The following is a 27,316-nucleotide window of genomic DNA, read 5'->3' as shown; positions in this document are numbered from 1 at the left end:
ACACAGAGATATATATTAGTCCATTTGACGAAGTGGGTGTGCAAGATTTGGCCATTAAAGTTACTGTCGAACTGAGTTGTGAGCTGGATCTCAGTATTCTTGGAGGGGGTTGAGGTGATTTGGGGGAATTTTCCCACACACCCACAAACTACCATTTTTGTTTTTACTCTTTACTGATCACTTTTAGTCAATTTGATGAAGAGATTTGAACATTTAAAGCTACATTGAGCTGAGTTGTGAGGTGGATCTTAGTATATTTGGAGGGGGGCAGGTGAGGTGATTTTGGTGGCATTTTCATGGGAATGCCTCCACTTGGAGGAGAAGAATGAGCAAAGCAAGAGAAGGAGAAGACAAGAACGAGTGCTTTCACGATTCTCTTGATCGTTTGCTTTCTTCTGCAAACACTTCGTGTTCCTCTTCTTCTTCGCCTTCTGAAGACGAAGGAGAGGAAGGTAGAGATTGTATTTCAAATTGGGGTTTCCCCAATTATGCAATGGGAGTTTCGAATAACTATGATGTGTGGATCTCTGAACCTTCCTCTATTGAAGAACGCCGACTCCGGCTTTTTCGTCAAATGGGTATCAGCCGTGGTGCTGGCAGATCGGTTTCATCAGTTCATTTGAAGTGTCAAGCTGTTTGTGCTGAAGGTATACCTAATTGTAGTAGTTCCCAAGCTAGTAGTGGTAAGTGTAGTGTTTCTGGGAACGTTCCATCAAAATTGAATGGCGATTCCAATTGCAATAGTTCTTCAGTTCATAAAAGTAGTGATATTCTTTGTGTTAATTCTATTTCCTCGTCATCAGTATCTGTCAATGTAGCCAATGGTGGTGAATGTATAGTTGTAAATAATGATGGAAACTCAGGTCAAAGTCGCGGTGATGATCAATTACATGAGGACAATGGATCTGCATTGACGATTAGAGCTGATTCCAGGGACAATGAGAGCTGTAATTTGATGCCGGTAGTGGAGAATGGTGAAGTTGAGGTTGATTCAGAATCAAATAGAGATGTTGAAATTGAGGAGAGTGCGTGCACGATAAAGAATCTCGATAATGGAAAGGAATTTGTGGTTAATGAAGTGAGGGAGGATGGGATGTGGAACAAGCTTAAGGAGGTCAGTACAGGAAAGCAGTTGACTATCGAAGAATTTGATGTGTGTGTTGGAACTTCACCAATTGTTCAAGAATTGATGAGAAGACAGAATGTGGAAGATGGGAATAATAATAATTTGGATTGTAATACAAACGGGATTGGTGGGACTGGTCCTAAGAATAAAAAGAGGGGAAGCTGGTTGAAGAGCATTAGAAATGTGGCTAGCTCGGTGACAGGTCATAAGGAACGTCGGAGTAGTGATGAGAGGGATACGTCTTCTGAAAAGGGTGGTCGAAGGTCAAGCTCTGCCACAGATGATAGTCAGGATGCTTCCCCTCATGGACCTGAAAGAGTTAGGGTGAGGCAGTATGGTAAGTCCAGCAAAGAACTTACAGCTCTTTATAAGAGCCTAGAGATACAGGCACACACTGGGTCTATTTGGACCATACAATTTAGTTTGGATGGAAAATATCTTGCTAGTGCCGGTGAGGACCGCGTCATACATGTTAGGGAGGTTACATCATCAGAGAGAAAGGGTGATCTATTGCTGGATAAACCAGAAGATGGGAATTTGAATCTATTGCTTTCGGCAAATGCTTCTCCCGAGCGAACTACTATGTCACCAAATTTTGATGTCCACTTGGAGAAGAAACAAAGAGGAAGGTCATCTGTTAGTCGAAAATCAATGGGCTTTGACCATATTTTGGTGCCTGAGACAGTTTTTGCTCTTTCAGAAAAGCCCATCTGTTCATTTGAGGGCCATTTGGATGATGTGCTTGATCTCTCATGGTCCAAGTCTCAGGTTAGCTGGAATTTTCGTAATTTTTATCTTAATATCTAATTTCTTGAGCTTAATATTTATCCTTCTTAAATTTAGTATAGAATAATAATTTTGGCCTGAATAAAATAGAATGAATTAGAGTACACAATGCTTTCTGTTTCTTTGAATATCTAGTAACAAACTTAGAAGAACCCTGTGAGTGAATTTTTAATATGTGATATTAACACTAGTCATTTGTTCTTTTGTTCAAATGCAACAAAGCTGATTTTTTTGGTTAGTTCTCAGACTGTTATTTATTAATGGAAGCTTTGCCATCTCAAGGTTAATTGACTAAGGCTTTCAGTGTTGCAAACTACTTGCTACTGTCTCTTAAGTTGCTGGAGAATTCACTGGGTGAGTTTTACACTAAATAATAGATTTGGTTGTTATGGTGAGCCCAGTTTGCTGAGGTAGGTGAAGTGGCACTTTCACGGTTTATGGGAGTATGATATCATAGAGTTACTTTTATGTGTAAGTACACAGCGAGGAAATGAATTGATGAAAGATATAATCTTTTGTAACATGAGAGGATGCCGAGTCTGACATTGGTACCACTCTATCACAGTTCCTTATAGATCCTGAAGATAATGTATTGGTGTCATTTGTAGAAAATCATATTTTGTGTAGTCTCTCTACTTTTTTGTATACTACTTGTACACGAGAGTTTTTCCAATAAAATTGTTTCTAGTAAAATAATAAAATAACATACTAAAGATTCTAAAAGAATTGAGCTAAGTAAACCAACAGTCTAGTTGTCCTTTTTAACACTGTGCCAGTTCCCCCTACTTATTGTTTTGTGTGTTATTACTGGAACAAATGCCCTACAAGTCATAGAAAATAGGCTGATGATAGCAGAGTTTTAATTCTATATGACTCTTTCATGCTTCTGCAGTCTTGTTCTTCTCTGTTGCCTAGGATTGATGCAGCTTTTAGACTTACCTAAAATAAAAAATAAAAAAATGATGCAGCTTTTAGTTGGATTGTTCATTATAATCTGGCAGATTTAAGTTGTTACAATCACCAGCTTCTATGTCATTCTTGGTTTCTAGTATATTTTCAGGATACAGTTTTATGGTCCTAGATGCTGGATAATACCTGTTACATCAGATAATAATCCCACACAAATTTTGGCTGATCTTTGCAAAATACTGATGAGTGGTAACCTAGTAAGAAAGTAGGTGACTTGGGAGTTGTCAATCTAATGAGCACACAACAACTATCTCCTGATGAAGTGACTATGGAAATTTTGCAATAAGGAGGAGGCACTGTGGAGGCAGGTGAATATAGAGAAAGAACAAGATGAAAAATTGTTGGATCACAGTAACACCAAATCACTTGTACGGAGTTGGGAATTCAAAATATATCAGAAACTTATGGAATATGTTCTCAGAACGCATTTATATTAAAAAAAAGGTGATACTAGAAAACTTTATTTTGGAAAGAAAGATGGTTAGGACCTTCATCAAGAAAGAAAGTTGGTGAGGACATATACTCCTCAAAGATCAGTTCCCTACCATTTTCAGTGTAGTAAATGATCACAATACCACAGTAAAAGATTACTGGAGTAGCCCTTAGAAGGTGGAATGATTAAGAAATGGAGGATGAAAGAAAAAGTAAGGATGACGATTTCTCAGTAAAGTCTGGGTAAATTGAGTTTATTGTCTCAAAGTAGACAGCAAGAATAAGTATGGCTATGGAAATATGGAGTAACAAAGTACCTTACAAAGTAGAGTGTTTTTCATGGCTCGTGGCTAGAGAGGCTTTCTTGACCTAACAAACTTCAAAGAAGTGATCAAAGAAGATTATGCAGATGCGAATAATTATTCATCTGTAGAATCACAAACTAGATAATGCTACATGTTTTTGAATTTGCTTGAAGTCAAATGATGCATGACAGAATCTCCTGAGATCTACTACATTGTTGGAATAGAAGAGGACTACAAAAAGGCATCAAAAAGTTGTGGAGCACTATTCTGGTGGCTACATGGTGGATTGTGTAGAAGGAAAGAAATTATGGATTTCTTGAAGGCGAAAGGGAAAAAATTGTACCTTAAAGCATAGATGTTTAGCTCTTTTAACCTTTTGATGTAACCATGAAAATGTACAGGAAGTAGATAGGATATGGTTAATTTCCTTTGTTCTTTTTACATGCAGCTAGTATACTAAGATACATATTGCTTGGGTTGTATCATTGCACTTGCTGGGTGATTATCTCTTATAAAATTTCATTAAATTTTCAGAAAAAAACACTGATGAATGGTAACCCCTGAGAAATTCTACTCTATCTTCAAAAATTTGTGTCCGGATACGCAATAAGTTCCTATATTAAGCAACAACAGCGTACCCAGTGTAATCCCACAAGTGGGGTCTGGGGAGGGTAGAGTGTACCCAAACCTTACCCCTACCTCTATTAAACAAGTGAGCACTACTTTTGTGATGATCTTTTCTACATCTCGTTAACATCTGTCTTCGTCCCACTTTCCTTTACCAGCAATTGCTCTCATCATCAATGGACAAAACAGTGCGGCTTTGGGATTTGTCTAGCAAAACTTGTTTGAAGATCTTCTCACACAGTGACTATGGTATGTGTACCTTAACTCTTATATGTTCACCTTCACCTCTACTTCCCAGGCCAGTTTTAGAGTTTAATGTTTCTTCGGTAGTAAGATTCTGTGGACAGGAAGAGCTATGTAATGTATGGCCTAGAAATTAGTATGTTAATAGATGAATACATTTTTATAAGCATCGTGTCCGGGCCAGCTTGTGCACACCTCGACTAATTCCATCGGGTACCTACTACCTCCCACCAACACAAGTATCGGATAACTCTATCCACCAACTTGGATAAATGGGAAGAAATCACCTCATGTTTTTGCCTTCAAGTGAGATTTGAACCTGAGACCTCATGATTATCAACTCACTTCATTGACTACTAGGCCACACCCTTGTGTGCATTAGTTGATGATAGATGAATACATAGATAAGAGCTTTTTCACTAATTGGCTGATCACAATGTTTTCTTGATTTCCTTGCCTTGATTCAGTAACCTGCATCCAGTTTAACCCTGTTGATGATAGATACTTCATCAGTGGCTCCCTAGATGCTAAGGTTCGCATATGGAGCATTCCTGAGCGGCAAGTTGTTGATTGGAATGATCTGCATGAGATGGTCACTGCTGCTTGCTACACACCAGATGGTCAGGTGAGAGTCTGCTAAACATAGAGCTTGCTTTGATGTTGTGCCATTCCTATTGAGAGGTGAAAACCAAATGTCCTTGATCTGCATATTTCACAGTTAAGTTTCTAATGCGTTTTTGTTTCTTCTTTTTCAAGGGGGCACTTGTTGGGTCATACAAGGGAAACTGTCATTTGTACAAAATATTAGGTTTGATTTATTGTGCCTTTCCTGTCTCTCTTATTCCCTTCTGTAGAGGAAAGTTATGTACTTGCACGTGTTGATAATTTATGCTTCTCTCTTTCAGATAACAAATTGCAGCAAAAAGCTCAAATCAATCTGCAGAATAAGAAGAAGAGGACTCACCAAAGGAAAATTACTGGTTTCCAGGTACAGTAATTTTGACTGATTGCTGATGTTGGAGCTTATCTGTGCTAGGTCAGATATGCCTCCTTTATTGTCCCAGATGCAGTTATTCCAAGACGCGAAGTACTTCTGTTGTATTAACGAGATACTGTGCATGTGTTATGTATGTGCATATTCTTAACTAACTTTTAACTGTTTACTGCTGTTACATTCTCATAGGCAAAGTAAATAATTTGTCAAGGTTTTTTTCAATCTAAATAAAGAACAAAAATATTAAATAATGAGTAAAAAATAGGAAGTAGGGTACGCAGACAAATAGGTGTTTGCACTTTCTAGTGGTGTAGATTAGGAGCTAAATTCTTCCCCAGAGAGCGGGAAAAGTGAGACGGCAAAAAGTGATCATTCATCGCTAAAACCCTTTATCATGCTATTCAATTCATAATCCAATTTTACTTGTCTCAGTTATTGATGTAAAGTTGAAGTTATGTCATATTTAAATATAATTTGGTCAATATATTTGAGATAAGATTACATGTTCTAAGAATTTGGACTTCGTGAGTATAGAACTGAGTCTCACATACATATTGCATACAGAGATATTGAAAAGTAAAGGAAAAAGTTAACTTTGGGACAATCCAAAATAGGAAGTAGGGCAAAATTTGTAATGGATGAAGCAATCCAAGTAAATTTGTGTCCTTACCTTGTGAGTTAATTAGTAACTTATATTTCTTAATGAACAGTTTGTGCCAGGAAGTATGTCACAAGTGCTTATAACATCTGCAGACTCAAGAATTCGGGTTGTTGATGGTGCTGATCTTTTTCACAAGTTCAAAGGTATATTAACTGCTATATAAACATATGAAGCTTGTAGGTAGCATTGATATTGCTTTGTCAGAACTAATTAAAGCTTCAAATTTGGTCGACTTGACCTCTAGAATATGATAAACCTAAGCTGGAGTTGTTTGTCTTTTTCCAGAATTTGATTTCACTGATTCCTTTTTTTCCTGGATAAAGATGGACACAATTTTTATGTTGTGAGCCACTTTGAAATAAGTTCCTTTGACAAAGTTCCTGGTACCTGTGTTGGTGAGAGGTAGCAAGTGTTGAGAATATAATAATCTAATAAAAGTGTGTTCTCTAAGATGGTCACACACTTCAACAAGTACCCCATGGAGTTAGTTGAGGTGCGTGTAAGCTGGCCCGGACACCATGGTTACAAGAGAAAAGAGTTTCTTTCTTTAAGTAATTAGCCTGCCCTGGGATTCTATTGATAAATGAAGCCATGCACCAGCTTTTGGTTTATAGTGGCTGTTGGCCTCTCAACAGATCGTCTTTCTGAGAATGGTAACATTTTATAAACAGAAGCACGAAGTTTCTGCCAAGTTTCATGCAAATCAGTTCTTTTACATCACTGTAGGAAACTGAGGAAATCTAACATCCCATCTGATGTATTAACATCTTCTAGTCTACCAACAAAAGGCAAAAAGAATTTACATCTATATTTTCATTGTATGCATACTTTCATATTTGCTTTCAAACATCATTTTCCTTTCCTTCCAACACCCACCATATGCAAGAAGGAATGGTCTCCCAGACTCTTTTTTCTCCTTCCCAATGCCCTTACCAGTCCAACAGTCCCGTAGCTGTTTGATATATCTAGGCATCACCCAGCTAACTAGTGAAATGTTGTAAAACAGATTCCACTTGAGTTGTGAAGCTACAATGCAAATATAGATGATTAAGATCCTCATTCTTTTCACACAGTAGACATACTGCAAATAGTTATGCCCCTTGCCTGAAATGACTGTTGTGTAAGAACTGCTTCATATGTGACAGTCCAACAAAAATACACCACCTTGTATGGTCCCTGGACCTCCATATTTGCGATCAAGCCACAAGCTGTGATTCTGTTCTGATGTAGTGGAGGTCATAGGAACTTGTAACTATTGACTGAGAAAGTACCTTTACTTTATGGAACCCATATGTCAGGTTCCATTTCCTGAAATCTGAAACTTTCCAACAATTGGATGAATTGTTTGAACTTATCCACTTCCCAGTCATTACGATTTCTCTTGAACTTAGCTCCCAAAAGTGATAGGTCTACATTGTTGGCCTTTCACACAATTGTTTTGTTTACTAAAATCTCAAGTTGTTTACAATTTAGTTTAATGTTCAGTTGCTTTGTTTGTTCTCATTTTATCCGCTGCACCAATTTGATCTTGAGTTTGTTGTCTTGTGGGATTACACTGGGTATCTTGTTGGTTTTCATGGTCTTGTGAGAGGTTGGCTATTGATTGTTTCAGGAGAGGTAGAAGTAGGCCGAAGAACTATTGGAGAGGGGTGATTAGACAGGACATGGCGCAACTTTAGCTTACTAAGGACACGAGCTTAGATAGGAGATTGTGGGGGACACGGATTAGGGTAGAAGGTTAATAGGTAGTTGAGTGTAGTCTTGTTTTGTCCTTCCATACTAGTAGTTGTAGTATTACTCTTGTAGGTTCTTGTTCCTTTGATTTGTATTACTATATAGATGTTGTTCCATGTAATTCAATTATCGTATTATTTTTTTGTTGTTATGGTTCCTTTATAGTATGCTTTGTGTAGTTTTTTGTCTTGGTTTCTTCACTCATGTTATTTTCTTTAGCCGAGGGTCTATTAGTAACAACCTCTCTGCCTCCCAAGGAGAAATCAATACCCTAATTCCTTATATTACGAAGATATTCCTAACATTGCTAAACTATAGTGATAACATGCTGTATAATGAAGCTTCTGTTGCCTCACAATGAATTAAGTGTTTAATTGAAGATGAATGGAAATTTTTACACTCGTTTGTTTTGAGGGAATTCTCCTGCATTGAAGGATGTTGTTCAGGCTCGGTCTTTAACTTGTTGGGTTCTCCATTTCTGCCAAAAATATAGATCCTTTAAAGTGTGACCTTATTTGCTTTTAGTGGTTTGAATGTCAAATCAGTTGGTTGCCAATTCTGTGAAGACATCTATTTTACTGTTACTATGTCAAAAAATAAAATAGATATCTAATTTGAGTTGACCAAAAAGATACTCGATGCTTTTAGAATTAGTTGGTTGACCCTCGAAATTTGTTATACTTATCCCTGATAAACATAAATTGAATTATCTGGAGCATTTAGTTGTGAGCATGAGTTTCCTTTCTTTTTTTTTTTGATAATGTTTGAGCTAGCTTGTACACAACTCGACTGTTTTACTTGGACCAACATACTCCTATAGACAAGTGTTGAGTTAAGTATGTCCATGCAAATGGAGAAAAAATCATCTGTTTTTTTAAATCTCAGCTAGGATACGTATTCTAGTGTTATACCAGTTTCATTGATCGCTTGGTCATACGCTTGTGCAGAATATGCAGTTGTAAACACGAGTAGCGAGTGACTAAAGTAGTGTTTTAAATATTTCACAGGAGTAGCACATGGCTATATTCACTTCTTTCACCACTTCTGATGGGACTTGAGTTAACTTTTCAAAACTACACATTACTGATATTGTTTGGGCACATCATTGCATTTATTGTTGTTCAAATAATCAGTGAATGTGAGAGAGAGAAGCATATATGGGATGTTCTCAATGATGAATAGATCTTTAATAATTGGCATCTTAATAATTCATTGAGATCCTTGAGAATTCAGTACCCCTTTCTTTTTATATATTTTGGATAAGGTTTTGCATTCAGTTCTCTTCATTCTTTCTTCTTCTCTTTCTGAAAAAGAAGTGCTTATTCTGTTACAGTCACCATAGCTTAGTAGTCTAGTCCTTTTCTCGTGGTCTATTGCACTGTACACCCTTTTAGTCATTTACTCATTGAGTGCCAACATGCTCCTTTAAACTGCATAGAGAAAGATGAATAAAGGTGAGGTTTCTTTTTTCCTGCTTTGAGTTGGAACAACTAAGAAAACAAGCTAATTTAGAAGTTGTGGTATTCGGGCCAACTTGCGCACACCTCGACTGCTCCACCTGGTACCTGCTACTTCCACTATCTTTGGTAACTCTGCCCACAAGGGTTTAGGCTTGAGAAGAATCACCTAGTGTTTTTTACCTCCATTGGGATTCGAACCTGGACCTCGTGGTTCTCGTCCCACTTCATTGACCACAGGTACAATCATAGTATGAATATATTGGATTGTTATTTTGTGCTGCTAATTGTCTTTTCCACTGTTCACTGCATAGACTTGTTGTGTGCCTTGGAATTTTTAGCTATTTAGGAATTGTCATGTATTACTATTGTGTACAATTTTCAGTTTTTGTTTCATGTACTCTTCCTATTCATTGAGTTAGCTCCAACTATGATAGGTTTCCGCAATACGAGTAGGCAAATCTCAGCATCTATGACAGCTGATGGTAGATATGTGGTCTGTGCTAGTGAGGATTCACATGTCTATATCTGGAAACACGAAAGTCACTCTCGACCAAGCAGAAATAAAGGTGTTACTGTTACACAGTCTTATGAGCATTTTCATTCTCAAGATGTTTCAGTGGCCATTCCTTGGCCTGGTATGTTGGATACTTGGAGATATCATACTTCATCTTCCGGGGAACAAAGTGGTCATGATGGTCTTGACGAAGTCTCCACTGCTAACCATCCACCTTCACCTGTTGAAGAGATTGACAACGAGTGCTCGCCATTGACTTCTGGCTGTGGTAACAGTCCTCTTCATGGAACCATATCTAGTGCCACAAACAACTACTTTTTTGATAGAATCTCAGCAACATGGCCCGAGGAAAAACTTCTCTTAGCTACTAAATATCGTAGTCCTCGAGTGAGTACAGATGCTAGTATCGACTTCTCCAATGGCTTAACTCAAACAAAGTTCTGCTGGGGTTTGGTCATTGTAACTGCAAGCCACCGAGGGGAGATCAGGACTTTCCAAAATTTTGGCTTACCAATCCGGATTTAAGGTGCCAACAAGGTCTAAGTCTCCGGAGTGTTTGTCGAGATGCCACAGTACACAGCTACAGCCAAGCTACCAAGTTTGTACAGATAGATTTGTAATATAAGTGATTTTTTTCTTTCTTTTGTATCAAAACTTAGATAAGGAATTGTGAAGAGGGGGAAAAGATCTATAATGATACAAGGATAGTATGATGAAAAGGAAAAAAAAAGAAGGTAGAAAAGGGATAGTTTGTTTTCTGTAATCAGCAATTGTAGAGATGGAAATCTTGTAATTTCATTGAGTTGAACAAAATTCTTTGAAAATTCATTCAAACTTCAAGTAGTATTTCTATACATTAGTAGATGAAGAAAATGTATGTGTAATGGTTTCTTCAACATTTATATGTAATTGTTCCTCGTTTCTTCATAAAGTGGGTATGGTGGGATGATGGAATTTTTCCGCCCTTAATGAGAGCCGAGTGTGAATTTCCGCGATAAAATTACTCCCTCTGTCACATATTAGTTGTCATGTTTTCCTCTCAAGCTCTTTAAGAAGTTGAATTAGTAGGATTTTCACTAGTTTATCCTTTTTTAACTCCTTCCAAAGTAATTAATATTGTTTTCTCTAAAAAGGAATTAATTTTAAGGATGATTTTTTTTATTACTTAAAAAAGGTAATTTGTTCCATCTTGATTTTGTAAATTGACAAATATTTTGGGATAAGATATTTTAGGAATGTTAACAATTTTTTTGGTTACTTTATGATATAACCAACATTAGACTTTTCGAAACCATTTTAGTCATCTCGGTTCTCTTTGGTTTTGGTACGATTTGGTTAATTTTTTATTTTTTAAACGTTATCCAATGAATATCACAATCGATAAAATTTGATAGAATCAAACACCCAAAAGTTACGATAGCAAAGAATGAAAATGCAAAAACACCTATTTTCTTATAATTGAAAATACAAAGCAAATATTGTGGAAATTTCACCTCAAAGTCTAGTAGTCTACATCTAACTAACTTAACTTGTTGTAGCAGCGACAATAGGTCTTATTTATGATTTCTAAAAACGCGTAAAGAGGAAAGTGAACAATTAATAAGAGACGGAGAAAGTATCACATCGGCTGAGTGAACATGATCATTAATGATCTCAATAAATAGATCTTGAGTCATTTTCAGGAGATATTTTACATTTACATTCTCACCTCTAAAACAAAGCGGTTAAATAAATGATTACTTGTTACTCTAACATAACATTTGATGGTACTTAAAATGCACTAAGTCATGACCGACCATCATATTGTAACAAATAAAATAAGCTTAATGCTAGAAAATAAAAGGACTAGCTCAAGGTTTTGGTCTATTAGTCAGAATGCAACACGTGATATGTGAATTATACACACTTTACACATTCAAACTCTTTCACAAACAAACCATAAATTACTGGTCCTCGAGAATTTCTCGATTTAAAAATACTCTTAGAATTTTTTTTTATCCAAAGATATGGGACACATTAAAACCCATACCTAATGCAAGTGGATTGCTTTGGGAAGTGAGCCAAAATATCCTTTTTTTTTATATCCATCCTATAATTGGCCATTTTTGCAAAAAGTTCCAAAAATATCAGAGGAAATCTAAACCTTGAATCCTCATTGGTGGCTAAGAATTGATATGGCAGATACTTCCACCAAAAACTATCTTATCCTACCCCTCCATACATATGCCTCGTTTTTTTAATTAAAGGTCTCGAGTTCAAATTTTATTAGGAAAAAACTCCTTTATTGAGGAGCCTTTACCCCATACCGTCCCTACCTAAGGGAAATCAAGATTACTCAATACCGTAAATTTCAAGTACCAGATGAATAAATAATTTTTTATTATTATTAAAAATGACACTTATTACTCAAGTCTAGTTAATGAATTTCTTAATACATATACAAGATTCGAACAAAAGCTAATGAGTTCACGAGAACTCTTTAACTCATAATCCAATTACACCCCTGATCTTTAACTAGAGATCTCAAGTTTGAGTTTTGAAATTGAAGGAGATTTTAACCCTTTAGTGGACCTATCGAGAGCGAAATAGAATTAGTCAGGCTAATAAATTTTGAATACCAGATGATTAAGAAAATATCCAATTTTTACAGCCATCATTCCCACTTGTGTATATATAAGTGAGCAAACCTCTGCTAGTACCAGTAGTTCTACAGACAAAAAATCCCAAAAATTCTTTTCTTGAACTTCTTAATGGCTCTTCAGGCTGCTTCTCTGCTTCCTTCTACTTTCTCCATTTCCAAGGAGGTACTTTTTTTTTCTTTTGTACTTAAAAATAGTCGGCGGATGTATAATATGTGTGTAGTCGTGTGTATAGTTAGTGTATAATTTATGTATATCGACTACTGTAAATATTTTTGACCGAGTGGCCAAATGTGTAGAAAACCCTAATTTTGCCCTTAGGTCTATCGGAAACAACCTCTCTACCTTCTCAAGGTAGGGGTAAGGTTACGTACACATTACCCTCCCCAGATCCCACTTATAAGATTACACTGGATATGTTGTTGTATTTTATTGAATTTTAGCGTGCAATTTGAATTCTTTAAGTTATTGTTGATTAAATTTTTTTATTTTTTTTGCTCATTTTGTTTATATTGCAGGGCAAAGCTAGTGCAACCTTGAAGAATTCTAGTATTTTTGGAGCTTCTCTTTCTGATTATACTAAATCTGATTTTGGTTCATCTTCATTTAAAGTTAAGGTACTAATGTAGTACATTAATACTCCCACAATTTCATTTTGTGACTATATTTGTATCCACTAAGTTTACATATGTTAATTTGACTTGTATAAAGATATTATAATAGTGATTAAAAAGGTATTTTGATAGAGAAAACATCATATTAACAATTCAAATGGCAATAGTCTAATGAATTTGTAGTTTTGTACAACAACAATTATGCCTCAATCGACCTAGCAAGGTGCGGTTGGCTATATGAATCCTCAGTGACCATGTTGCCTTAAGCTCGTCTCAAAACCAATAGTGTACATCGAATGAATCGGTTTCAAATATTTTAAAGTAAATTGTATAGAAGTCTAAGAGTCAAAAGTTTTACCCTGAGGGCTTTGGTTTAATGATCGTTGCACAATTCGTGATGTGATATGATTAGGTGCATTCCACATGTTTGAATGTTGTCCGAGATGAAATCCTGGTATTTAAGTGGAGAAGGCTAGAAGGTGGACACGTTATGTCTAACCGTGTGCCACTGCCTCTCGGGGATAGAAAAAAGTGTCATAATGATTGGAATGAAGGGAGCATAGTCTAACCTATCTATAACGGCATCAGTTGTGCATATATTATTTGGGGGTTTATAACGAAATGTTGTTATGGAGAACGTATAATAATACATCAATTCCAATGAAAACTTCATTGTTATAGTGAAATGTTGTTATAGAGACGTATGATGTTTTACTGAGATTTGATTTCTTACAGAGCCAAAGAAGATTGTCCAATGGTGCTGTCGTAAGGGCAACGATGGTTGCTTCTCCTGGTGTCACTACTAACTCTCCATCAGGAAAAAAAACACTAAGAAAAGGTTGTGTAATTGTCACTGGTGCCTCATCAGGATTAGGCTTAGCCACAGCAAAAGCTCTGTCTGAAACAGGGAAATGGCATGTTATTATGGCATGTAGGGACTTTTTAAAAGCTGAGAAAGCAGCAAAATCAGTTGGGATGCCTAAGGAGAATTACACCATCATGCATTTGGACCTCGCCTCGCTTGACAGCGTACGCCAATTTGTTGATAACTTCAGGAGGTCGGGACGACCTCTCGATGTGTTGGTTGCTAATGCTGCTGTTTACCAACCAACTGCTAAAGCGCCTTCATTTACTGCAGAAGGATTTGAGCTTAGTGTTGGAACTAACCATCTTGGACATTTTCTTCTTTCGAGATTGTTGCTTGATGACTTGAAGCAATCTGATTATCCTTCAAAGAGACTCATCATTGTTGGTTCAATTACAGGTAATGCATAAAAATTCATTGAATGCCACGGCTTTCGCATAGCTGCTACACCCTTTGCTAAGGAACTAAACAAATAGCTATATTGCTTGAACTCTTCAAAAATGTCATCGGATGTGTGTTGGATCCTCTCAAAAAGTAGTGCATTTTTTCTTTGGAAGATCCGAGACGGGGGGGGTGATAACATTTTTAGATAGTCTAAGGAACATAGTTGAATTGAAGCCCTTCTTTGTCAAAGACAACTCTCTCCCTTCTTGCTCTAGTGAAATAAGAGGCGCTAAAACCAGTGTCGGAGCCACATTTTTCCAAGGGGTGTTAATCTTTTGAATGTATGTTTACTATTTCGTTGGCTTTTTTGTGTGTCCACTTTTTTATATTATGACTTCTCTCAGTGAAAATCCTAGTTCCACCACTGACTAGAATGACCTTCATTTAGCTGGTTTCGCTATACCTATTCATCTATTGTCTCGAATGGATATTTAAGGATCTTTCTTTCACATAGACTTCTTTTTAGTGGGAGACTAAATTTTTCTTGACATGTCAGGGAACACAAATACTCTGGCCGGAAATGTACCTCCAAAAGCCAATCTCGGCGACTTGAGGGGTATGGCGGGAGGTTTAAACGGAATTAACAGCTCAGCGATGATCGATGGAGGTGACTTTGACGGTGCAAAAGCATACAAAGACAGCAAGGTGTGCAACATGCTTACGATGCAGGAATTCCATCGTCGATACCACGAGGAAACTGGCATCACATTTGCCTCTCTTTACCCTGGCTGCATTGCCACAACAGGGCTATTCAGAGAACATATCCCCTTGTTTAGGCTTCTTTTCCCACCATTCCAGAAGTATATTACAAAGGGATATGTCTCTGAGACTGAATCTGGAAAGAGACTTGCTCAGGTAATAACAAGTACTAGTACTGAACAAAAAATGCATTTATCTAACTCGTAGATTTGGGCTTTGTTGAGGGTCTATCAGAAACAACCTCTCTATCTCCCAAGGTAGGAGTTAGGTATGCGTACACTTCACCCTCCCCAAATCCCACTTGTGGGATTTCACTGGGTATGTTGTTGTTTAGTTTTGGGTTATGTTGATCGGACTTTTCAAAAATGTTTGTCCGGGTGCATGTTGGATCCTCCAAACATAGTGCATCTTTGGAGGATTTGATACGGGTGCGGCAACATATTAGGAGATTCAGAGCAATATAGGTTTGAGGGCCTAAATAGAATTGAAATAGAAACAAGTGCTAGTATTAACAGCAAATTACCCTGTCAACTCAAAAGATACATTTATCTAACTCTTCGTTTTGGTAGCTATGTTGCTCGGACTCTTCAAAAAATGTTGTCGTGGTGTGTGTTGGATCCTGTTAAAGTAGTGCATTTTTGGAGGATATGACATGAGAACGGCAACATCTTAACTCTTATTTTTGGGCCTGAATAGTAGAACATACATAATGCATATACATGATTCATATAGCTAAATAAGGCTGGAGCTACAGTCTTCAACGGAAAATTATACTGTGTATATAAGTGACATTACTTTTTGTGCATATATAATTAATCTTGAACACTCTTAACGAAGTTTCTGACTTTGGCATTATAGCTAAAGCGGACTAGTTTGGGAATGAAACATATTTGATCGGCGTATATCTGTCTTATGGCAGGTTGTGAGTGATCCAAGCTTGACAAAATCAGGTGTCTACTGGAGCTGGAACAAAGATTCAGCTTCTTTCGAAAACCAGTTGTCCGAAGAAGCAAGTGATGCAGAGAAAGCGCGTAAAGTGTGGGAAGTCAGTGAGAAACTCGTTGGTTTGGCTTAAATTTTGGACTAACCTTAGTCATCGTCGAAGAAAACAGGAAAATGACTTCACGAGTGAGAGTTTGTACCGGAATTTCTACGATGTTGTAAAGAGAAGTGTTATTGTAGTTAGGATTGGAAATAAAGATCACTCACCTTGTTTTGTTTTGTGTTGAAAAATGTCACTAATTTGTTTTTTGAAGTTAAATGAAATGATGGTTCATGAGCATTGTTCAATTAAACTTCCCTTCTGAACTTTTTCTCACTTATACTAAACAATACAATTTGACCTTATATTACATGATATAATTTTTCAGACGAAGGGTGTTTAACTGATCACCATTTGCCGTTGTAGCTCTGGTCCTAGTCAATCATCAATCAAAACTACTTGGGTCCCAAAATGGATGTGTTATACTAGTTGTCACAATACTTTACTGGAACTAGATTCAGATGGTTCAACATGGTCCAAGGGAACTCCTAGCTATACTTGGGTTGCAGAGGCGAATTCAGAATTTAAAATTTATGATTTTCTACAGCAATGTCAAGTTAATATTCAATAATGACTAGACTCACAATTGAATATTTAATGGAACCATTTTTAGAGTAATCTTTGGGCATTTAGGGGACAATTTACACGAATTTGGCGATTTTCTCAATTTTTCGTGTCGGTTAGCCCATGAATATTTTAAGTGATATGGCTTCCGAACGAATTTTTTGCGAAACCTTTGTGGAACCCCTCTTAGGGAGTTGGGGGAGCGCAATACGTAGATATTTAGTACTTTTCTTAATATATACACAGTTTAAGCAAAAGCTAATGGATTCACACGAACACGTAACCAATCCTTTAGGTTTGCCCTTGTTGGGTATGAATGACCAAATCACCAAATGGGGAATGTCAGAAATCCTCTTCCTGGATCAAGATGCTATTTTGATAGAAACAGATTTAGAATTTGAATTTTAGAAAATTGAGTTCAAAATTCTATTATAGTCTACTTGATTTATTGGGTTCAAAATCTATTATATGTATGCATTGATTCGATTTTTACCACTTACAGGGCATCGGCATGGACATGGACATGTGTCAAAAGTATTAAATTCGAATGAACTCGTAACTTTTACACTACATACGCTCTTGCATCTTGATAACTAGACTAAATGGCTCATCATGTTCTATACTTTATTGTGGGTTAAATCAAATTAGGACAAACAAATTGAAACATACTAAGTGATCTTTTGTAAGAATGCAACTGAACCTTGTAATACACATAACTCTACCACGATTGAAAAGGGCGAGTAGATAATTACCATCGATTGTAATGATATGGATAAAATTTATTTATTTTTAATCAGTTGTCTCGATTGAAAAAATGTTTTTTCTTTAATGATCGTCTTATAATAGACTTACATTCAAATTAATTGAGGTCCCAAAACAAATATCGAACATGACCTGAAGATCAAGTAGATAAGTTGGTGCACATCTCTATGTGCTATTGGCTCCACATTATCAGTACGAGCTTCGTACTATCTCCAAAATAGTTATTTGTGAACTACCATCCAATTTTTCTTTTTCATTTATCAGAAATTCAAATTCGAGACCTTTAATTAAAAGTGAAGAGATCTCAATCATTCCATCACAATTCATATTAATCGAAAGATAGGTACTTAGTAGTCGTTTGGTACCCAAACTGAATTATGCGGGAATTATAATCCCGAACTAATTTATTCTATATGGGAAATGAAATAAAATAATCTCAAATCCGATGAAATAAGGTGTGATATCTCAGGATTAAATCTGAGATAAAATTTATACTATTTTTAATTGACGATACAAAATTCAACTACATAAATTTATCTTGAAATGAATTTATACCGCCAATCAACATAATATAAATTTCAAACTTAATCATGAGATATCTCATCTTATCCCGCGTACAACGATGCCTCCCATACTTTATCTTTTGTCAGAATTCATTAATATATATTGGCATCTAATAGTCATAATAATGTCTGAAACATTGGTCTACTTATCTCTCACACATGTGAAACGTACGGCATATTCTTGGACACAACTCTGACAGATGACAGCTTTACCCACATTCACCAAATTATTATAAAACTTAATTAACCACATGATTAGCCGTAATATTAATTAATACTAATTATTAGTCCAACAATCTTTGAATTATATCATCACATGACTGCTAAAGCAAGCTAAGTTTCACACTATTCTAATTTGATTCATTTGTATTGACGCCATAAATAATTCATTGAGGAAAAAAATGCTTATAAAAATAAAAATAAATAACTATTTTGAAATTTAAATTTGAATTTGAAACTTCTGAGAGAGGGGGCAGGAAATTTCATCGATCCATCATATTTTTGTAGTTGCAATTTTTTTCATTTTGATAAAGAGTTCATCAGAATTTCTTCTCTCAAATATTACATTATATATAAATATAAATTTATTTTATCATATATAATAAATATTAAATTTTCTTAATTTTTGTATATTATAAATTTTTAGTTAAAATTCTGATTCCGCTACCATTTTCGTCTTGTGCCGCCTCCAACCTACTCCACTTTTCTTGTTCACCTTTTCCCATTAAAATTTAAATATTTCCTCTTCATTTATATCATTCTAATTATTGATTTTCTTGATAGACAATTTTAGTGGTTAAGACTTAACTTAATCTATATTTCATTTAGCATTTACGTTATATTTATAATAATTTTAAAACTGTAATAATAATTTAATTGACAGTTTATCAAGTTAATTACTACTAATATTTTTTATATATTTAAAAATGTATTTGGAGTTATAAATATTAATATTGTAAAGATTTTGTGTTATCAGTGAAGTTTAACCTATGATAAAAAAAATAAATAGGAGTACTAATTTATTACGTTACTAATCAATGTTTGTTATGAAAGTTTGCATCTAATTATTAGCTTATAAGCGATCTAATTGAATAAATATTTTTACATCGTGGATTCATGTAACTTAAATATTTAAAATGTATTTACAATTACCTTGGTCATATATCATTTTTTATACTTAAATATACATAACTTAAACTCTTCAATTTAACTATTAATATTACTTTCTGGACAACACGAGTAACATGGATTATTAGTCAAGGATAATACTAAACAGTCATGGGATTAAATTATAGTATCATTTATTTTGTTATTTGGTTGACAAGTTTGGGATAATTTATCTCGAGATTAATAATTAGTATCGAGATAAGTTATCTCTCCCCTTGGGTGGTATAGTAATCTCGGGATAACTTAACTCGGGATAAAATAGGTAAATGACAAAAATGTCTCTTTCAACCCTTTTGTTACATCACTTTTTACATTCATGAAGGACATTTTTATAAACAAATAAATTGTTCTTAAAATTTATTATTTTGACTACAACAAACCAAACACTCAATAAAAAATGATCCATCATAACTTATCCCATCATAACTAATCCCATCATAACTAATTTTATCATAACTTGAATTCAAACCAAACGATTAGTAGTGTTTGATTCCTTTAACTGTCCCTACCCATTTGTTGACTAGTTAAAAAAAATTAAATCTGATAAACCTTTCTACAATTATTGTTTTGCATAATCAATATTTTTTTATTTTATAAACCAATCAATATCTCGATATCGACTATCTGATTAATTCGAATTTTGTGATATCTGATTACATATATTTAATCTTTATTCTAGTGAATATACATTTACAATTTTTCATAATTATTAAATATTTTATAATTTAATTACACATGTGTTATATTAAGTTAAGCGTGTATTTGAGAGTAACATACCTCAATTGTTGTTTTAATTCACATAATCAATATTTTTTAATAAACCAATTAATATCTCAATATAAAAATTTGAATCCTTGTGATATCTGCTTACTTATATTTAACCTTTAATTATTGAAATGTGCATTTTAAATTTCTTTTTTAATCATGAATATATATTCACAATTTTTTCATAAGTATTAACCATTTTATTATTTAATCATGCATGTGTTATGTTAAGCTAAGCTTGCATTGTTAACGCATATTTGAGAGTAACACGCTTCATGAAAACAACATGCTATATTTCCTACGTAAAAAGATTAAAATCTCACATTTTTATTAGTTATTAAAGATCAAAAGTTATATATCATAAAATCAAAATCAGAATTTGTTTAATAACAGAGGAATCAAAATATTATTATCTTTATTTTTTTTCACATTTAAAGTTCAAACAAAAAAAAATTAATTAAAAAAGTTCTCATTGGTCACAACCACATATATCCTTTGGTGGTTCCAAAAGACAATAATAACTATCAAGACAAATTATGGAAATGGACAATCTAGATTAAGAACCATCTAATTTTAGTTTACTTTAGTTAAAATAAAAATATGAGCTGTCATCACAAATCTCTTTTCTTTTTTTTGGAACTATCAAGAAAATTCATTGTCATTATTTTTCGTATGCATATAGGATATATTTACTCTTATTTAATAATTTGTAAATCACATAAGATCTAAAATGTACTATATAAGCTCAATTAAACGAGCTCGACTGAAAGGCATTGATATGAAAGGTCACTTGTTGCATCAACTTTATCATCCTTACATCTACAAAATCCTTTTCTTATAAATTAGAGATGGTATATTTTCTTTATTTGATAATTAGTATTGACAAAAAATCAATTTTTTATAGTATTTTGTTTCTCTTTTATGGAGTATAATATTGATAAACTATGAACAACTCATATACTTTTTGACTAAATATAATATTCAAATATGCCCTGTTTTTCTGTCATATTAGACTATTAGTTCTTTTTTAAACAGCAAAGGACTTTGCTACTTGCTGTCTCTCCTATTTATGGGGATAAATATAAAATGAAGAACATGATTAACAAGGAATTATAAATGAGACAATCCAAATTTTCTTTAAATTTTGGAAAAAATTTAATTATTTGAAAAATATTGTAGCAAAATTAAGTTTGACCTTTATAAAAAATTACAAGTTGCTTGGTTGTATGAAATATTGGGAAAAATAAACCTAACAAGTTTGAAAATGATGGTTTAATTTGTTAGAAAATAACAAACGATCCCTTATGTTAAAGGTAAAATTCAAAATAGTCCTTTAGATATATTTTCTACAATATTTGGCGTCTAATTTTCAAGTTCAAATGAGCCCCAAAATGGAAAAATTGAATTTTATCGTTTTTCGTGTGCTATAGTCCATGGATTTTTGATGACACAGGATTCAGGCTTGTTTTTGGCCGAAATTTTTCATGGACGTCCGTTACGATCTAATTAACGGCATGAGTTGAACCCGAAGGGCAAACAGACGCATTTTCAAGTTCAAATGAGACCCAAAGCGGGAAAAACCAAATTTTACCATTTTTCGTGTGGTATAATTTATGGATTTATGGTGATACAAGATCCCGACTTGTTTTTGACCGAACTTTTTTATGGACATCCGTTACGACCTTATTAATGGCGTGAGTCGGTCTCGAGGGGGGAAACGGATGCATTTTCAAGTTTAAACGAGCCAAAAAGCGGGAAAAAAAATCAAATTTTACCATTTTTCATATGTTATTAGTCCATGGATTTTTGGTGATGCAGGATTCCGTCTTGTTTTTTACCGAAATTTTTTATGGACGTCCGTTACGATCATATTAATGGCGTGAGTTGGTCTCTAGGGGCAACCAAATGTATTTTCAAGTTCAAACGAGCCCCAAAGTGGGAAAGTCGTGTGCTATAATCCATGAATTTTTTGTGATAGAGGATTCTGACTTGTTTTTGGCCGAATTTTTCATAGACGTCCGTTACGACTTTATTAATGGCGTGAGTTGGCCTTGAGGAGTAAACAAAGGTATTTTTCAAGTTAAAATGATCCCCAAAGCGGGAAAACTTAATTTTATCATTTTTCATGTGCTATAGTCCATAAATTTTTTGTGATACAGGATTCCTGCTTGTTGTTGGCCAAAAAATTTCATGGACGTCCGTTACGACCTAATTAATGGCATGAGTTGGTCCCGAGAGGCAAACATGCGCATTTTCAAGTTCAAACAATCCCAAAAGCGGGAAAGTCGAGTTTTACCAATTTTTTTCGTGTGCTATAGTCCATGGATTTTTGTGATACAGGATCCCGACTTGTTTTTGCCAAAAAATTTCATGGACGTCCGTTACGACCTTATTAATGGCATGAGTTGGTCTCGAGGGGTAAACATACATATTTTCAAGTTCAAAAGAGCCATAAAGCGGAAAAAACTAAATTTTATTATTTTTCGTATGCTATAATCCATGGATTTTTGGTGATACAGGGTTCTAGTTTGTTTTTGGCCAAAAATTTTCATTGACGTCCATTACGACCTAATTAATAACGTGAGTTGGTCTCGAGGGGCAAATGGACACATTTTCAATTTCAAACGATCCCCAAAGCACAAAAAATTGAATTTTCATCGTTTTTCGTGTGTTATATAGTCCATGAATATTTGGTGATACAAGATCCCTACTTGTCTTTAGCCGAAATTTTTCATGGACGTCCGTTACGAACTTATTAATGGCATGATATTGTCTCGAGGGGAAAACAAACGCATTTTCAAGTTCAAACGAGCCTCAAAGCAGGAATAACCAAATTTTACCATTTTTCGTGTGCATAGTCCATGGATTTTTGGTGATACAGGATCCCGACTTGTTTTTTACCAAAATTTTTAATGGACATCCGTTACGACCTTATTAATGGCGTGAGTTGGTCTCGAGGGACAAACAAACACATATTCAAGTTCAAACAAGCCCCAAAGCGGGAAAAACCTAATTTACCATTTTTCATGTGCTATAGTCCATGGATTTTTGGTGATACATGAATCCGACATGTTTTTGGCTGAAATTTTTCATGGATATCAGTTACGACCTTATTAATGGCGTGAGTTGGTCCCGAAGGGCAAATAGACGCATTTCAAGTTCAAACGAGCCCCAAAGCGGGAAAACATGAAATTTATCATTTTTCGTGTGTTATAGTTCATGTATTTTTGGTGATACAGGATCCCGACTTATTTCTTATCAAAATTTTTCATGGACGTCTGCTACGACCTTATTAATGGCGTGAATTTGTCTCGAGGGGTAAACGGACAAATTTTTAAGTTCAAACGACCCCCGAAGTGTGACAAACCAAATTTTACATTTTTCGTGTACTATGGTCCATTGATTTTTTGTGTTACAGGATTTCGACTTGTTTCTAACCAAAAAATTTCATGAACGTCCGTTAAGAGCTTATTAAAGGCGTGAGTTGGTCTCGAGGGGCAAACAAATATATTTTTTTCAAGTTCAAATGATCCCCAAAACGGGAAAAACCAAATTTGGAGTATGAAATTACGTGTAACAATTTTGTATACTTTTATAAATAAAAAGTTAGATCAATAATCCATATTTAGAATATGAAATTATGTTGATATAAAAACCGACAACAAGTAGTCGATTTTATGCAAAATAAAACGGGAAAACCAAATTCCGACCTCAGGAGGTCGGAATTTTCGCCAGAAAAATGAATTACAATAAAAATTGACCTCTTGATGTCGGTATTATTTTCTCAATTAAATATAAAAAATACCGACTTCCATTTGAGGTCGGTATTTTATATTAATTTATTTTTACATACTATTTAATTTTACCGACATAGAAGTCGGTATTATAATTTTTTTTGTTTTTTATTTTACACAAAACATAAAATATTTCTCACTTTTGTTTTTTTATATTTAATTGAGAAAAAATAAAATATTGTTATTTATTTATTTGTTTAATACCAACATTAAGATGTCGATTTTTATTGTAATTCATTATTTCTGGGAAAAATTTCTACCTTCAAAGGTCGGAATTTTGTTTTTCCGCTTTATTTTGCATAAAAACCGACTACTTGTAAATACCGACCTCCATTTGAGGTCGGAAATTTTTAGGTCGATATTCACTGTTTTTTTAGTAGTGAAATATTACAATTTTTCGTGTGTTATAGTCCATGAATTTTTGGTTATACAAGATTTCAGCTTGTATTGACCAACATTTTTCATGGACGTCCATTACGACCTTTTTAATGGTGTGAGTTGGTTTTGAGGAGCAAATAGACACATTTTTAAGTTCAAACGAGCCCCAAAGTGGGAAAAAATTGAATTGTACCATTTTTTATGTACTATTGTTCGTGGATTTTCGGTGATACAAGATTTCAGCTTGTTTTTGGCCGAAATTTTTCATGGACGTCTGTTACAACCTTATTAATGGCATGAGTTGTTCTCAAGGGGAAAACGGACGCATTTTCAAGTTCAAACAAGCCAAAAGTGGGAAAAACTAAATTTTATCATTTTTCGTGTGCTATAGTTCATGGATTTTTGGTGATACAGGATCTCTGCTTGTTTTTTACCGAAATATTTTATAGAAGTCTGTTACAACCGTATTAATGGCGTGAGTTGGTATCGAGGGGCAAACGGCCACATTTTGAAGTTCAAACGAGCTCCAAAGTGGGAGAAACTGAATTATATCATTTTTGGGGTGCTATATAGTCCATGAATATTTTGGTTATACAGGATCCCAGGTTGTTTTTGGTAAAAAAATTTCATGGACATCCATTACGACCTTATTAATGACATAAGTTAGTCCCGAAGGGCAAACAAATGCATTTTCAAGTTCAAACGAGCCCTAAAGCGGGAAAACCCCTATTTTACCATTTTTATGGTGTTATAGACAATGGATTTTTGTTGATATTGGATCTCGACTTAATTTTTGTCGAAATTTTTCATGGACATCCGTTACGACCTTATTATTGGCTTGAGTTGGTCTCAAGGGGAAAACATATGCATTTTCAAGCTCAAACGAGCCCTTAAAGCGGGAAATAAATTTTTATCATTTTTCGTGTGCTATTGTCCATGAATTTTTGGTGATACAGGATTTCAACTTGTTTTTTATCAAAAATTTTCATGGATGTCCGTTACGACATTATTAACGGTGTGAGTTTGTCCTGAAGGGAAACAAACGCATTTTGAAGTTCAGACGACCTCCAAAGTGGGAAAAACTAAATTTTATCATTTTTCGTTTGATATAGTCCATGGATTTTTGGTGATATAGGATCTCGACTTGTTTTTGGCAGAAAATTTTCATTGACATCCGTTACGACCTTATTAATGGTATGAGGTCTCAAGGGGCAAGCAGACGCATTTTCAAGTTCAAACAAGCATAAAGCAGAAAAAACTAAATTTTACCATTTTTTGTGTGTTATAGTCCATGAATTTTTGGTGATACAGGATCCGAGCTTGTTTTTGGCAAAACATTTTCATGGACGTCTATTCTGGCCTTATTAACGGTGTGATTTGGTCCCGAGGGTCAAAGTGACGCATTTTCGAGTTCAAACGAAACCCAAAGTGGGAAAAACCAAATTCTACCATTTTTTATGGGCTATACTCCATTGATTTTTGGTAATACAATATCCCGACTTGTTTTTGTTCGAATTTTATCATTTTTTGTGTGTTATAATAAGGATTGTTGGTTAAACAAGAATCCAGCTTGTTCTTGGCCGAAATTTTTCATGAACATCCGTTACGACCTTTTTAATGGTGTGAGTTGGTTCCGAGGGGCAAACAGATGCATTTTCAAGTTAAAACGAGCCTCAAAGCGGGAAAAACTAAATTTTACCATTTTTCGTGTGCTATAGTCCATGTATCACTGAAATATTTACTGGACGTCCATTGCGACCTTATTAATGGTATGAGTTGGTCTCGAGGGATAAACATACGCATTTTCAAGTTCTAACGAGCCTCAAAGCGGGAAAAATATAACTTTACCATTTTTCGTGTGCTATAGTTCATGTATTTTGGTGATACACGATTTCGGCTTTTTTATGGACGTCCGTTACAACCTTATTAATGGCGTAAGTTGGTCCCGAGGGGTAAACATACACATTTTCAAGTTCAAACGAGCTCCAAAGAGGGAAAAATAAAATTTTATTATTTTTTATGTGCATAGTCCATGGATTTTTGGTAATACAGGCTCCCGACTTGTTTTCGGATGAAATTTTTCATAAACGTTCGTTACGACCTTATTAATAGCATGAGTTGGTATCGAGGGGAAAACATACGCATTTTCAAGTTCAAACAACCCCAAAGAGGGAAAAATAAATTTTACCATTTTTCGTGTGCTATAGTCCATTGAGTTTTGGTGATACAGGATTCTGGCTTGTTTTTGACCGAAATTTTTCATGAACGTCCGTTACAACCTTATTAAGGTCCTGAGGGGCAAATAGACACATTTTCAGGTTCAAACGAGCTCCAAAGCGGGAAAAACCAAATTTCATCATTTTTCATGTGTTATAGTCCATGGATTTTTGGTGATACAGGATCTCGACTTATTTTTGGCCAAAAATTTTCATGGACATCCGTTACGACCTTAATAATGGCGTGAGTTTGTCACGAGGGGTAAACACACGCATTTTCAAGTTCAAACGAGCCCAAAGCGAGAAATAAAATTTTATTATTTTTCGTGCTTCCATGGATTTTTGGTGATACAGAATTACGGCTTATTTTTGCCAAAAAATTTCATAGACGTCCCTTATGACCTTATTAATGGTGTGAGTTCGTTTTGAGGGGCAAACAAATGCATTTTCAAGTTCAAACGAGCCCCAAAGCGGAAAAATTAAATTTTATCATTTTTCGTGTGCTATAATCCACGAAATTTTTGTGATACAGGATCCCGACTTGTTTTTGGCCGAAAAATCTGGCTCATTGGAACACCGAAAAACTTTTTCTTAAAAAACTTCAAAAAGACCTTCATATTGAATTGGGAAGCTTTACGATTAGTTCCATTATTTCTTTATGGCCAATTTTCGCCTTTACCAGCCAACTTTTAGAAAGTACGTAACTTTTTCGGTTATTAGCATATGGATCTGGCGTTTGGGAGCACCCAAAAAAATTTCTAAAAAACTTTATGAGGGCATTCGTATTGAGTTGGGGAAGCATAATGTATAGCCTAACTATTTTTAATGCCTATTTTTGCATTTTTTAGCCAACATTTAGGAATTATGCTACTTTCCTGGTTTTTCATGTGCATTAGCCCATGGATTCAACTTGGAGCACCCAAAAAAAAATTATTTATTAGGACCTCCGTAAT

General features: G+C 34.8%; 2 protein-coding genes across 2 annotated transcripts; both read left to right on the top strand.

Annotated features, from left to right (window-relative positions):
- The first annotated feature begins 263 nt into the window (after positions 1 to 263).
- On the top strand, positions 264 to 10,705 carry LOC125821192 (uncharacterized). The gene is made up of 7 exons (XM_049500605.1): positions 264 to 1,894; positions 4,404 to 4,494; positions 4,956 to 5,113; positions 5,245 to 5,296; positions 5,394 to 5,476; positions 6,193 to 6,286; positions 9,772 to 10,705. The coding sequence occupies exons 1-7, from the start codon at positions 326 to 328 to the stop codon at positions 10,374 to 10,376; spliced, it is 2,652 nt and encodes an 883-aa protein (XP_049356562.1). The 5' UTR covers positions 264 to 325; the 3' UTR covers positions 10,377 to 10,705.
- A 1,861-nt stretch (positions 10,706 to 12,566) lies between these two features.
- On the top strand, positions 12,567 to 16,357 carry LOC125821198 (protochlorophyllide reductase-like). The gene is made up of 5 exons (XM_049500610.1): positions 12,567 to 12,655; positions 13,009 to 13,107; positions 13,840 to 14,368; positions 14,910 to 15,268; positions 16,032 to 16,357. The coding sequence occupies exons 1-5, from the start codon at positions 12,602 to 12,604 to the stop codon at positions 16,185 to 16,187; spliced, it is 1,197 nt and encodes a 398-aa protein (XP_049356567.1). The 5' UTR covers positions 12,567 to 12,601; the 3' UTR covers positions 16,188 to 16,357.
- The last annotated feature ends 10,959 nt before the right edge of the window (positions 16,358 to 27,316 follow it).

This window comes from Solanum verrucosum, unplaced genomic scaffold, assembly GCF_900185275.1.
Source record: "Solanum verrucosum unplaced genomic scaffold, falcon-dt-bn FXZP01000222.1, whole genome shotgun sequence".
Lineage (NCBI taxonomy): Eukaryota > Viridiplantae > Streptophyta > Magnoliopsida > Solanales > Solanaceae > Solanum > Solanum verrucosum.
This window is presented reverse-complemented; position numbering and strand designations above follow the sequence as displayed.

Excerpts from the sequence above, each read along its gene's own strand:
- LOC125821192 (XM_049500605.1), top strand. The coding sequence starts at position 326 with ATGAGCAAAGCAAGAGAAGGAGAAGACAAGAACGAGTGCTTTCACGAT. Across the intron at positions 4,495-4,955 it reads CTTCTCACACAGTGACTATG|TAACCTGCATCCAGTTTAAC; the intron begins GTATGTGTACCT and ends GCCTTGATTCAG. Across the intron at positions 5,477-6,192 it reads GGAAAATTACTGGTTTCCAG|TTTGTGCCAGGAAGTATGTC; the intron begins GTACAGTAATTT and ends CTTAATGAACAG.
- LOC125821198 (XM_049500610.1), top strand. The coding sequence starts at position 12,602 with ATGGCTCTTCAGGCTGCTTCTCTGCTTCCTTCTACTTTCTCCATTTCC. Across the intron at positions 12,656-13,008 it reads CTTTCTCCATTTCCAAGGAG|GGCAAAGCTAGTGCAACCTT; the intron begins GTACTTTTTTTT and ends TTTATATTGCAG. Across the intron at positions 15,269-16,031 it reads CTGGAAAGAGACTTGCTCAG|GTTGTGAGTGATCCAAGCTT; the intron begins GTAATAACAAGT and ends GTCTTATGGCAG.